Source organism: Caloenas nicobarica, chromosome 4 (genome assembly GCF_036013445.1).
Source record: "Caloenas nicobarica isolate bCalNic1 chromosome 4, bCalNic1.hap1, whole genome shotgun sequence".
NCBI classification, from domain to species: Eukaryota; Metazoa; Chordata; class Aves; order Columbiformes; family Columbidae; genus Caloenas; species Caloenas nicobarica.
In genome coordinates this window covers 75,298,591-75,313,419 of record NC_088248.1, presented here as the reverse complement: position 1 = coordinate 75,313,419, position 14,829 = coordinate 75,298,591, and the positions used below count along the sequence as shown (strand labels likewise).

General features: G+C 37.3%; 1 protein-coding gene across 1 annotated transcript in view; it reads left to right on the top strand.

Annotated features, from left to right (window-relative positions):
- The window catches only part of CTNNA2 (catenin alpha 2), a 498,767-nt gene that overhangs the window by 123,113 nt on the left and 360,825 nt on the right, over positions 1-14,829 (top strand). The window contains exons 4-6 of the mRNA XM_065633244.1: positions 5,860-6,026; positions 10,942-11,061; positions 13,105-13,371. Coding sequence (XP_065489316.1) covers positions 5,860-6,026; positions 10,942-11,061; positions 13,105-13,371 — 554 coding nt within the window. The remainder of the gene's footprint in view (positions 1-5,859; positions 6,027-10,941; positions 11,062-13,104; positions 13,372-14,829) is intronic.

Here is a 14,829-nt window from a genome sequence, read left to right as displayed (position 1 = left end):
TAGCTAGGGCTTATTTTTGGAGTAGGGCCTATATTTCAAACATCCTCAAAAATCCTGAATAATCATGCTAGGGCTTATTTTTGGGGTAGGTCTTTATTTTCAGGGAAACATGATACAGTGCTTTTTTTTTCATAAACTACATGAAATCAAACTCCTAGTTTGCTACTTAAATACTATTCATTTTACAATTATTTTTCAACATGCTTTCCACTCATCGAGGTCAGGCTGACTGGCCTGTAGGTCTCCAGATCTACTTTCTTTCCCGTCTCAGAGAAAAGAGTGACATTTGTTTTCTCCCGGTCTTCAGGAAGGTACCAGATCACTCACCACGATCTGTCAAAGATAATTGAGAGTGAGCTGGGACAACTCCCTTGGCACCTGTGGGTGCGCTCGGTCAGTGTTTATGGACTTGGGCATGTCCAGTCAATTTAAATGTTCCCTAATGAGGTTTCTATCAGAATATTTATTTGTATATTAAATCCTATGAAAGCCCACATTTACAGTTGCTGTTTCTCAGTTATACTTGCAGGTTGTTAATTTTTGGAAAAAAAAAAAAAAAGAAATCACGCTCCTTTATTTTCTCTGATATACAGGCATAGATATGTACATATATTTTTGTGTGTATATCTGTCTAAGAACATCACAGAATACTTACACTATTCTGTTGTTTATTACCACTTTCCTGAGCTACTGACATAATAAAACTACTTTTTTTTTCCAGTAAAAAATAGGAAGCAACCAGCATAATAGTTTCTGGAAATATAAATTTTCTGAATGAGTATGTGTGTGCATATATATACATATACATATCTTAAAAAAGTCATATATATAAAATTATAGAAAAAAATGAGACATGCAGTGGATTGTATATTCCACTTGCCCTTTTGACATTTGTTTTTTGGAATGTTCAGCTTTTGGATTTTACTGAATCATTCAGAATTCTGGTTACCTCTGCAATCATTTGTTGATTGCTTTTGGCAGAAGTTAACAGATATTTAGGTCACTTGTATGTGCACATAATTCAGGTTGAATACATGTAAAGCACTTTTAACTGCTCCTATGAGGAATTTAATATTCCACACTAAATCACATCTTATTTTGAATATCTATGGAAAAAGGTGGGTCTTGTTTTTGTTCTTCTGAGAATCTGGTCTAAAAGACTCTATTTCTACGTGCTGTAACTTTGTTAGAAGAAAGTGACTGGGTATGACTGACCCTAATCTTGCATTACCCCTTGAGGAAGGACAGAGCAGGTCCCCCAGTTAAATCCTATCAGAGCAAGCTGGGCGGTTTGATAGCGATGTTGGGTGATAATAACTGTAGGTTTGAACCTTCTCAAGCTGATGAGATCCCAGAACCTAAATAAGAACTTTGGACACATCTTCTAGCCATCACTTAAGTGCAGGAAAGTGACTTGTCGTACGGCCGTTGTCAGATTCACAGAGTCAGAGAATGGTTGAGCTGGGATGGAGATCACTTGGTCCAACCCCCTGTTCAACCAGGACCACCCAGAGCCGCTTGTCCAGGACTGTGTCCAGACAGCTCTTGAAGATCTCCAAGGATGGAGATTCCACAACCTCCCTGGGCAACCTGCGCCTGTGCTCAGTCACCCCCACCGTCAAAAAGTGTTTCCTGATGTCCATGGGGACGCTCCTGTTGTCTCAGTTTGTGCCCATTGCCCCTTGTCCTGTCACTGGGCACCACTGGAAAGAGGCTCCATCCTCTCTGCACTGTCCCATCAGGTGTTTACTGATAGTAGTACTGCCAGCAGCCATTAGAATTCAGGAATCAAACTGAATTTGGCTGTTATGGTTTTTTGTTGTTTTTTTGGGGTGTCGGTTTTTGGTTGGTTTTGGGTTTTGTTTGCTTTTTTTTTTTTTTTTTAAATGATTTCCCGTGTAGTTAATAGGGGCTTTCTCCACTGAATGTTCTAGATTTTTTTAACTCACTTTCTAAATCAACTAAGACACTTCATTTACAAAATGTATATTGAATACACACTTTTTTCTCAGAGCCAGGTACCAAAGAATTTAGTACATAGGTCTTAGTGAGACAGTGGCTGACTCTGTATCTAACGAAAAAGATTCATGAATCCTGCAAGGTATTAGGTGAAGTATTTCTCGTAGTGACGAATGATAAATCCTACAAAACTGCAGGTTTAATCACATATATTCCAGAAACATAATTGTTTCATAGGGGTGCTGGAATGATTGTAGGAACGGATATTCTGTGCAATAAGAGGAGGCTGAAGGACTTTGCCTTTAATCTGTCATGGCTCATCGCAAATATGCATGAAGCAAACCAGGGATGATAACGAACGCGGTGGCAGAATACTTAGTTAAATTGAAGGACAAATGGGGCATGAGAAGAAATGGTAACAAATTACCTACAAATACAGTCAGTATGGAATTAAAATGTCTCTAATGAAAAAAACCTGTCAGATTCTGGAGTTCATTTTGAAATGAGTTTCCTGTTTCCAGAAGGATTAATTGGGGTTAAATGTCTGAGCTGTTTTTAAGATGGAAGCTTGATAAGTCTGTGAGCGTAGTTATTATCATATTAAGATTAATATTAATTATATTATGACATGGCTGTCTGCAGTGGCAAGGAAGCAGACCTGATGACTCGAGATGTCTGTGTTTCTTGTGCTGACCTAATTTTCACTGCAAGTAATTTAATATAGATTACAGAATAACTTGAAATGAACTTGGAAAGAAATGGATAACTGAAAGTAGGGGTGGCTTTTTCCAGATAAAAAGGTTTCTCTGAAAAATAATTTGAGTCGCTATAGCTCCAACATTACCTTTGGCGTGAGAGTGGTTTGATACCATTGCTGTACAAGGATAAAAATATGTTAATTGGCACTGAGATATAGACAATCCTTCCTCTCCAATAATGGCTGGTTTTATAGGTTATTAGATTTTAAATTGTGAACTGCTAGTTCTTTATGAGGTTTAAACAACCTGCTATGAACTTCTACATTAATAGTTTTTTATTTACTTATTTATGTCTACTTACTACTTAATTGTTTTGGAGAAGATTTATTTCACCTAACTTCAGCTTTATAATGTTAAATAATTATTCCAAACTTTTAAAATTCTTGTTTTGACCCTCCATGTGTTTTCCCTCTGTCCACCGGTGTTGATTTCAAATATATTAATATTTCCTAGTTTTATCTCTTCGAATAGTCAAGCCCAAGAAGATAATTTTCTTGCTTTCTTTCCTAGTGCCAGTGGCCAATTACCAAATATCAGATCCTTCTTTCACAGTTCAATATTAATATTTATCTGTAGCTACAGACTGGTAATTTGGCAGAAAGCTATCAAATCTCTTCAGTATCAAAATGGGAGTTAAACGATTTATAGACATCTGATTCCAAAATGCAAAGTTTGCTTTGGCTGTCATTTCATCTTGGATATACCTCAAGTTCACGTACGTTCATATAAAAAACTTTTGTTGCTGGATGCTTAGAATCACTTTCAATTCATCTGAGTCCAACTTAGAGTTTAAATATCAGAAAGTCTTGTTGGGCTTTTGGTACCATTGCATGTGTCTCCTTGAGTTCCACCAGCTAGTTATGCTTTAAGAGTGTGCTCTGGATCAAACTTTCTATGAAAACCTGCCATAGTTTGTTTCCTTTAATAAATAACCAAAGGGAATATGATGCCTTCCCAATTTTTACACTGGTTAGATGAATCCAGAAAGCCACAGTTTGGATTCCAGATTAGGAAATTCAGATCTAACCCTTTTCCCCATGGTAGATCCTAAAGGATTCTGTGGTCATTCTCAGCCACTTCTTTTATGGGGAATATTTTGTGTCACTCACTCAAAACCAACAATAATAATAATAAAATTAAAAAAAAAAGTGGAAATTTATTTCCCAATTTTTAGCACACTCCCAGCCAATATTTGTTGACAATTTTTTCCAATAACTGATTTAAAGTACATGCCAAAAAAAAAAAAAAAAATCTTGTGGCCTCAGAGTTCCTTGCTCCTTATTTCAGTGATTTATTTGGCACATGGGTAAACGCATGGGATTGTTTCTCTGCAGAGACCACGTATCTAGAACTTGGCGATGCCAAGCAATAATACATTTTAATATATATTAATAATACATTTGAGCATGTTTAGAAAGTTGTTTTGTTGTCTCTTTATCTGATAGTGATTGTTTGTTTCTCTTCTCTTAAGAAATCTTTTGAGCGTTTTGGCAACCTTATGGAAATTTAAGAAAAGTATGCCACTTTAGAAATGAGCCATTTGATTATATCTACTGAAATTATATATAATCAGCTTATCATCCAAGATATACTGCATACAAATTATAATAAGAACATGCAGTCCTAATGGTAATATCATAAGGAAAATTTTTCTAATGGGAATTATTTACTGTGAGTGTCTCAAGTTTCTCATCCAGTATTCGCGTTGTCTTATGGGAACTTACGCCATCTGAGATTTTTTTTTTATATTGTTATAATGGTCTAAAAAGCAATATAAATATGCTTTGATTTCACATTAAGAAGTACTTTCTTTCTGAGTTTCTACTCTGGAGACGAACAGGATTATTTTTTTCCTAAATAATAGGAAAGTTTGAGTTAATATAAAATCTAATTCAAAATGGTTATTTGCTCCTCTTTCAGCCCCATTTCCTTGGAAAATGAGGCTTGCATAATTATTGATCTGTTGATAACTCATAAGATGTTTAAATTGTTGTTGAAAGTGTCATGGAGAAAACATGATGGAGTAGGTTTTGAGGCAATGATGTAACAAGATAGGTGAAAATTGTTAGAAATGTATTAATTCAGCTGCACGGACATATTTTTTTTTATTGTATGGATAAATAACATTGTGGTTTGAAAAGAAGGTCATAACAATGAACTTAAATATAGAAACTGCTGAAAGTTTATGATGCGTTTAGAGAATACGGAATTTTTAAAAAGACTAACTTGCATACAGAGCTGTCTTTCAGCAAAGGAAAATGCTATAAAGAAAGCTAAGTCTGTTCATCATCTAAAAAAATCAGGTTTTGCTTGGCAGAGAATTCCGGGCAATATATTGATGGGATTGTATTGCATAGCTGGGCTGGCTTATTTTAAATGCTTTTAGCAAATCTACACAGCAGAACACAATGCAGTGGTGGAGTTACCATCCCTGGAGGGGTTTAAAAGATGCGTAGATGTGGTGCTTAGGGCCAGGGTTTAGTGGTGGACTTGGCAGTGTTGGGTTAGTGATCGGACTCAACGATCTTAAAAGTCTTCTCCAACCTAAATGAATCACAGAATCACAGAATGTTAGGGATTGAAAGGGACCTCCAAAGATCATCTTGTCCAATCCCCAATCTATGACTGGGGAAAAAAAAAAAAAAAAAAAAAAATCTCCTTTAATAGGAGTGATAGGTCTTCTAGGTGGAGGAGAGCAGAGTAAGTGAGCAAGAAGACAAGGACTGGGGAGCAGGAGTGAAGGAGAAGGATGTAGTTTGAAGGCAGAATTGTAGAGAGATGCAATTGGGATGATACTGTTGGGGTGCTCTGTCCCGTCGTCCGACCAGTGCAGGTGAGTTCGGTATTTCTATAACACACGCTGCTTGCTCTCAATATCTCTTGGTGTTTTGATTTCCTTTTTAATTGTCACAGGTGACTGCTCTAGAAGAAGAACAGTTTGAGAATTAAGAAAAAAAGGCAGAGAGTATTGAGACAGTTGCTATACATGTTTAAAAAAAAAACTTCTCCCGAGCAATTCAATATTCAATAACTAAGCCATTCATTTTTTTTTCTTCACAGCAGTTAGTTTATATAGTGAGTTCTTTATACATTCTGGAAAAATACAGGAGTGTCAAACTTATCTTTTATTATATTATTCTAGGAGAAACGATGAGGATTGCCTCTTCGGAGTTCGCCGATGACCCGTGCTCCTCGGTGAAGCGCGGCACCATGGTGCGGGCTGCCCGTGCCTTGCTTTCCGCTGTCACCCGCTTACTCATCCTGGCTGATATGGCTGATGTCATGAGGCTTCTATCCCATCTGAAAATTGTATGTGTGTGCATTTTTAATGGTCTCTACTGGTTTTGCAACTTTTGTAGCAAAATTGGGAACAAATCAGTGATGGATGTCACTGTTCACGTTTCTTACTCTGTTTCACTGTGTTTTTTTCATGAAGTGCCTATAAAGAGATAGGAGATAACACATTTCTACATTAGTCTCATTCATTTTCTGATTTTTCAGAATTTCAGTTTTGGAGACTTAAAGTAAAAATTGTCAGATATCTTCAATGACTGGACTAATAATGGCATTAAGCAGCTCTCTGATCTGAACAGATGCATTTACTTACATCTTATCCCCATGGTTTACAAACTCAGGACTTGTAAAGCATCGCTATCTTGTGGCAGACTTTAGTTACTACAGCGATTCTGCCTTTTTTTTTTTTTTTTTTTTCCTCTTCATGGCTTCTGGATGTGTCAGAAGATTGAATCTTTAATTTGGAGTGAGACAACAGTACAAGTGCCTAATCAGTCATCAAAGAGGAAAAATAGAATGCAAAGGAATTAAAGATTGCCAGATAGTTTGGTTTGGATTTGTAGACACGTTTGGCTGCCACCATTCACATTTTTATACAACAGTATTAAAAGACTTCACAGTTGAAACTGGGATTTTTTTTTTTTCCTACTTATTAGATTATTTAACTTTTATTGCATAAACAAATAAACAAAGACCCGGAAACAAAACAAAATTTTTCAGGAACTCCGATGCAGAATATTTAAAGCCTGCAGAGTCTATGTGTGACTTCAGCAGAGGAGATGGAGAATTATTTCTATTTAATAACGGCCCAAAAAGTTTGTGTTGCTTTTGTTGTTGGTTTGGGGGATTTTTGTGTCTTTTAATAGTGTAATGGTACAACAATATTATAGTCTGGAAAAAAACAATGAGAACTCTTCAGCTTGCAAAATATGCAGATAAGCTAAATAGTGTGAAAACCATTTTCATAATGAAAAAATCCAGATTTTTCTGCCCAGCTCTGCTCTAATGAACAGAATGCTGCTCCTGTAGTTGTCAGCACGTGGCTCTGATCAGTGCGGTGTCAGCACTGTCGCTCTCGAATATGCTTCTAATTTTTCCCCACTATAATACTCCATGCAACTGTAATTAAAAAAATCCTTTGCTTGTGAGACTAATACTTCAATATTATAAACAACAGATTTTTCTAAACATTATGATTAAAATTCAGATTTGAGCTCTTTCATAGGCAATGAGAAATATTGTTCTCATATCTGAGATTTCTTCCTTCTGTTACGGCAGTGTACTATGTTATTTCAAACACAAATGCCTAATACTGTTTTGTAAGTGGGCGTATTTATTTAGACATTTCGCACTCTAGATTTGCCGGGGCAGTGCATGGCAATGTGGTTTGTAATATCTGCATTTGTCAGATATTATTATTGGTTCTGTTTCCAAGAGCCAGGTACCTCTGGTGGTTTTTAGCAAAATTTAACTTAAGGACCTTTTTTTTTTTTTTTTCAGGTTAAAAAGGGTAATTTATTTCTGAGGATTGACTGTGTATACATTTTTATCTTACCATTTCATAATGCAAACTAGTTTGAGATGAATACAGATTGAAGCACTAGCAAAAAAAGAAAAACCACTTACATTTTACAAAATTGATGAAGGAACAGCTTTTGTATTTACTCAGTGGTAACATTCAAAGAGTGGGGTGAGTTCACAGAATCACAGAACGTTAGGGATTGGAAGGGACCTCCAAAGCTCATCCAGTCCAATCCCCCCGCCGGAGCAGGAACACCCAGATGAGGTTACACAGGAAGGCGTCCAGGCGGGTTGGAATGTCTGCAGAGAACGAGACTCCACAGCCTCCCTGGGCAGCCTGGGCCAGGCTCTGGCACCCTCACCGGGAAGAAGTTTCTTCTCAAATTTAAGTGGAACCTCTTGTGTTCCAGCTTGAACCCATTACCCCTTGTCTTACCATTGGTTGTCACCGAGAAGAGCCTGGCTCCATCCTCGTGACACTCACCCTTTATATATTTATAAACATTAATGAGGTGTCCCCTCAGTCTCCTCTTCTCCAAGCCAAAGAGACCTAGCTTCCTCGGCCTTTCCTCATAAGGGAGATGCTCCACTCCATCATCTTTGTTGCCCTACGCTGCACTCTCTCCAGCAGTTCCCTGTCCTTCTGGAACTGAGGGGCCCAGAACTGGACACAATATTCCAGATGCGGTCTCACCAGGGCAGAGAAGAGGGGAAGGAGAACCTCTCTGGACCTACTAACCACCCCCCTTCTAATACACCCCAGGTCCCATTGACCTTCCTGGCCACAAGGGCCCAGTGCTGGCTCATGGTCATCCTGCTGTCCCCAGGACCCCCAGGTCCCTTTCCCCTACACTGCTCTCTAATAGGTCATTCCCCAACCTGTACTGGAACCTGGGGTTGTTCCTACCCAGATGCAAGACTCTACACTTGCCCTTGTTATATTTCATTAAATTTTTCCCCACCCAACTCTCCAGCCTGTCCAGGTCTCACTGGATGGCAGCACAGCCCTCTGCCGTGTCAGCCACTCCTCCCAGCTTGGTGTCATCAGCAAACTTGCTGATAGTACACTCAGTTCCCTCATCCAAGTCGTTGATGAATATATTGATCAATACTGGCCCCAGAACTGACCCTTGGGGCACTCCACTAGATACAGGCCCCCAACTGGACTCTGCCCCATTGACCACGACTCTCTGGCTTCTTTTCTTCAGCCAGTTCGCAGCCCACCTCACTACGCGAATATAAAATTAATAAACCAAAATGATTCTACACGTCAAACTTATGAAGCCTGATTTATACTGAAATGTACTGGAATCAATTTTCACTGAAAGCTTGTCAAAGGAGTGAATCCCACTTCAGACCTCAGGGGAAATAGTGCATTTTAGTTAATGTTTTAGAATGAATATATAGAGATGCTTTCTGGAAGGACAGTTGGTCATTTCTTTCAGGTTATGTTTCGCATTACTAAAATTAGTAACAGTGTTTGTTGCAGTGAAGCTTGTATTAACACTCCTAAAATAGCATATACTTATATAGTATGTGATCATGCACGAACAAAATTACAAGTCTATTGTAATTAGTGCTAGCTAATCAGAAGAACACATCTGCACAGTTGAGTGAAGTTGTCTTTTTCTAAGGATAGAGATCTTGCTCCAACATGAAGTTGTAAAAGAAATTCTAATAAAAAAGGAGGTTGTGCTCATGTCCTTTGTAAAATTTCTCATAACCAGTTTCTTCATTTTGGGATTTCATGGGTTTGAGCCCCGATTGACACGATAGAGCAGGATGAACAGCTTTCAAATTCTGATTATCAGAGTGGAATCTGTAACAAATTATCTAGCAATTCTATTTAACAGGGAGCTGGCAGGACCTAAAAACCTGTGTATCAATTTCTCATGCCTGTGCTTGGCATTGCAAACAGATTAAAGATGAATGTTTCAGGTAGTTTAACATAAATGCTTCTGGATATGAAAGGAAGATGTTCATATTTTGCAAGAAATCCTGCAAGAACGAATTAGTTAATACAATGATGCTTTTGTAATTTATATTAGTGGATAAGGCAGGCAGATAGCTCAGCTCTAAAAACTGCTGGTTTTTTTAAGAGTAAAAGAAGAGATAATTGGATTCTGAATAAGGTGTAGTGTGCAACTCTCAGACTTAGTATAAAATTTCCAACACAACAGCTATGGATTTATGTGCTTGAATTATACATTATCCCGTAGAAATATATGGATTTGCTACTCTTCTGCCCTGTAATTTGTGGATATTCTTAAATCTGCAGTAAGTAGGTAAAAGCTCACAATAAACATATCCTCCCTCACTGGTAGGAAAACACAGAGCAACACAAATGATGCAAAGGCAGGTTCTGCACATAATCATGCCTTTCTGAATTCGTTAGATGCCAACTACTGCTGAATTTATGGATTTGCAGTGGCATTTCGAGAATAAGCTGCAAACCTCTGCTCTTGGGTAGGAGCATGTCCCCATCAAAACTATCCTTTTCTCTTTGAGGGGAAAATTTATCTGTTGTTATACACATTCTCGTGAATTGAAGCAATAGGTTCTAGAAATAAGGTTGAATTGAAGTTTTTCAGTTCTCAATCTTTTTGCTTGGAATTGCATTTTTATCTTGTGAGGGAGAGAAATACAACTTTGAATTTTCATCTAGTCACAGGAAAATTTCCTTTACTTCTCGTATAAAAATAGCATTTTATCCCTTCAAATATTTTTTTCTTGCTGTACATAAGATAAAGTTCCACGATATATTTGGTAGGTTAACTTGTTTCTATTACTGATGTTTTATATCTTAGCTACAGCATGATTGAGTAACTGCAGATATATTTTCTTTGGTAGATTCTTTTCTGAAAGAGGGAAGCTGAGAAAAAGAAAATAATAAATGTATTCTGAGTTGAATCTATCATTGTTTCATTTATTTCACAAGGATACAGTATTTTGCATATATCAGGGTAAATTCAAATCTTAATGCTAAGTTTGAGTTTCCTTTTCAAATGTTATTTCTTATCCAGAATTAATAACTTCCTTTTGTTTTCCCATAAAGCCTGTACCACACATTGAGAACATATTCATCTATTTTGTTTTAAAACCCGCAGATATTAAAATTTCATCTGATAAGAGTTAGTGGGGAAATTAATATAGTTGTGCCTTTTACATTAGTTTTACGTGATACCAAAGTATAGTAAATGGAAAGTAATGCAGAATGACAATCACACAGCTTCTCTATTAAGAAAACTAATTAAAGTTAGTGGAACTATCATAAAGCCACTGTACAGTGATGGACATAAAAGCTAAATTGAGTGCATATAATAGAGAGTATCGGGCAGAATAGTTATAGACTTTGTCAAAGAGTGCACCCAGATTAAAATGCTAACGCACTTGGTATATCATGTTGCAGGTAGAAGAAGCACTAGAAGCCGTAAAAAATGCAACAAATGAGCAAGATTTAGCAAATCGCTTCAAAGAATTCGGAAAAGAGATGGTAAAACTGAACTATGTAGCAGCAAGACGACAACAGGTGAGTCTGTTTTAAAGCAGTGGTTAAGAAAGTTAGTCTTGGTTCTAAAGATCTTGTACTTTATGGCTAAGTCTGGTTTAAAATGTACAATAGGTAATTGCTGTGTCATGGCCTATAATTTAATCACATTGATTTTTTTGAATGTGATAATTTTTTTAAAAAATGTAGTTTCTTTAAGAATATTTTCCAAGTGGCTTCAATTAATAACAGAATGAAGAGTGAAAAGGTAAGTGATTCAGGAGGTTAAGGATAGTTTTCATTTGATGATTATTCCTATTGAATTCTAACCTGTGCTGATTGGAGGTCACTCTGACAGCTGGCGAAGCACGAGCTCTTTGGCACTCTTAATATCATTCAAATTCAGGAAGAACAGAATTCTACTTTGTGTTTAAAACCATCATTATTAATTTTCAGATGCTAAAAAAGACCAAGTACTCCATTCATTACTAAGGCAGGTGAAAAAAAGATCGTAAAGTCAGGATAACACTTATTCAATGCCTGCAATTACCCACCTTTGCAATAAAGATAACTTTCTCCTGAAAAACATTGTTTTTAAGAGTCCAGGCAGTGCTGTCACTTTGGAGCTCTATAAGGTCTCTCCAAATTCAGTTCTTTTGAACACCACCGATCATCCTAGGGTGTAGACTTTGTATAGCACAGCACACCAGATTTAGAAATCTGGCTTTCTAGATTTATCCTTCTTTTTCTTTCTTTTCTACATTACAGTAATCATGATTAACTTCTGCATTTAATGAAATATAACATTTTCAGAGTTATATTGAAATTAAATAAATTTAAAATGTAAAATCTAGTCACTACATGAACAGTGCTATTATTTGTGTTCAGACACTTCCCTTGTGGAAGTCTAGCTATAAATATGGGAAAAAGAGAAAAACGTGAAAGCTAATGAAGATATATATGTCTCTTAAGTTCTTAATGGAGATATGGAAAGGTAACAAAAAATCTTAGTATAAACCTTTTAAAATTTTTGTCTTAAGGGTCAATCTTATAATGCCAGCAGGATGTTCCATGTAATTCCAGAAAATCTTGGCAGCATTAAAAGTTACTACTTAGACGTTAGCAGATTTTCCTTTCCTCTCTTCTGTTTTGTAACCTGACAAAGTTTTTAGTAACTTAGCTCTCTCTGAAAACTCTCAGTTATGTGTGGTTGAAATTGGTCAATGGGTAAACCCTTTAAATCCAGAATATCTGACTTCTTTTTAAATTTTTGCTATAGATTCCATGTGTAAGTAAGCTGTTAAGATCTCCAAACTGCTTCGTTAGTAGTCTTAAAACAGAAGCAATGTTTTCTTACTCTTTATGAATATCGTCAGGATTAACTTAGCTAACGTTTGAAAGGCTTTCATTGACAGTGTGATTTATCCTGCTAATAAATAAATTCATGGACTAAATAACAATAATACAGTCTCATCTTATTCTGGTAACGTTGCACAGCATCTGATGCTTGTTGTCAGGGGAAACAAAAGAAAGTATGTCATAAAAAAAAATACTACATGATAATGAGGAATAGAACAAAATATGAAGGCTAAAACCAAAAGCAACATATTTATTAGGGCTTTAAGAACTCAAACCATATTCATCAATGTAATATTTTTATTTTGATTTGTAAAGGTCTACTTTACAATGATTTTGTAAGTGACACAGATGGAGTACTTACAAAACTATGGCACTTGCTGCAACAGGATTGTTGCACTCGCATTGCCTTCATGTAATCATCAGACTGAATCCAGGAAGAATAATTTTGAATATTTTCTATAAATTTTCTGTCAGTCTTTGAATAACGGAAGCATAAAGACTCTTTGATGAAAAGACATTGTGAGCAGAATGCAACAACTGTAGCTACGCAGTAGTAAAGGACTTTCTTGGGCATGAGAAGAATTTCCTTCTGTGATTTATAGTAGATTCTGTCATTGATTCCACCTCTGCAAAATCACTGGACGATATTTATGCAGAGACACTTAACTACATTCTAACATAAAAAAAATCATTTGCAGGTATAAAAACTGTGTGGTTTTTGTGTAGGAACTGAAAGATCCTCACTGCAGGGATGAAATGGCAGCAGCTCGAGGTGCTCTGAAGAAGAATGCCACCATGCTCTACACCGCGTCCCAAGCGTTTCTCCGTCACCCCGACGTTGCAGCCACCAGGGCCAACAGAGATTATGTCTTCAAGCAAGTGCAAGAAGCAATTGCTGGCATCTCCAATGCTGCCCAGGCCACCTCACCCACTGATGAGAACAAGGGGCACACCGGCATAGGAGAGCTTGCTGCTGCATTAAATGAATTTGATGTAAGTATCAGAAGCGCATGGAAAATGAAGTGTTTCTCCATGCAATTTACAGTGCTTTTAACTAAATGGTTCTTGAATGGGATGCAAATTTCCCTTTTCGTTCAGGTCCATTTCCTCAGATTGCAGAGGCATTGATTTGTTATTTTTAATGAGGAACAGTTGTTTGCTGCTAATGGACTTGAATTGTAAGGAGTTATTTGTGCTCGTATGCAGGAACTGTGATAAAGAAACCCTCTTTCGTCCCAGTGTCCTTGCAAAATCTAGCTACATCGTTCTAAATAATGCAAAATCTGATTAATCTGGCAATTCAGTTCTGTGACTGAGATCTGTAGTAGGTAGAATGGTAAAATCACATTTGTCTGACAAGTCAGGAAGTCAGAACACTAAAGATGGTGATTGAGCTGAGCAGCCTGGAAACATTAATGTTCAACTTGTGTCATGAATTATATTAATCAAAGATACGGAAAAAGTATCTTTCAAACACAGGTGGTGCCAGTCACTTCAACTACAGGCAAAGTGCTCCAGCCTCTATTTCAGCAACAGCTACAGTTTTGCTTAAGCAACTTTCTTAAAAGCTAATTGTTTAACTGTAATTTCATTGCCAGTCCTGTTATGACTTTTCCCTATCTCACACTTGAGAACTCTTTGGAAAGTGGAAAAAAAAAAAAAATTGCAGACAGTATCAGGAAGTATTTTCCTTTTTCATTCTGACTTTTGGTAAGGGTTTGTTAAAATTATCATTATTAGGAAAGGGTGTCCTTTTGACTTAGATTCATAGAATCATTCTGGTTGGAAAAGACCCTCAAGATCATAGAGTCCAACCATAACCCAACTCTAGCACTAAACCATGTCCCTAAGAACCTCATCTCAATGCCTTTTAAACCTCTCCAGGGATGGTGACTCCAGCACTGCCCTGGGCAGCCTGTTCCAGTGCTTCACAAAGCCTTTGGTTATATACATAAGGTTACAATACAAGCATCTGTCACACACGGTCAGGAACTACTCGTTATTTGAGGCTGAAAGTGCAACACAATTTCCCTTTGATTGCTATGGGCCTGCCACTCTCTGCAGCTGAGATATTATAACTTCTTCCCTCTGATGGAGAGATGAGTGGATGCTTACAGGATCTTTGCTTACGGTTAGTACTCCTTAGTTTTATTCCCTACACAGATGTCCCAGCAGAGTCTTTTCCATCAGTCTCCAACTTTCTCTGTCTCACCAGCATGAAAATTCTGAGAGGAAAGTCCTCTTCTGCTTTTATTGAAAAAGCAGATGTCTCTGTTGGTGTGGACATGGTAAGCTGTGTCCTTGCAGCTGGGAGCAGTCAGATACAGTTGGGTTAACTTAACTTATGGAGTGCTCTGATTTAGAAGGGACCCACAAGGATCACTGAGTCCAACTCCTGTCCCTGCACAGGACAACTCCAAATTTCACACTATGTTCTGAGGACTTGGGCCT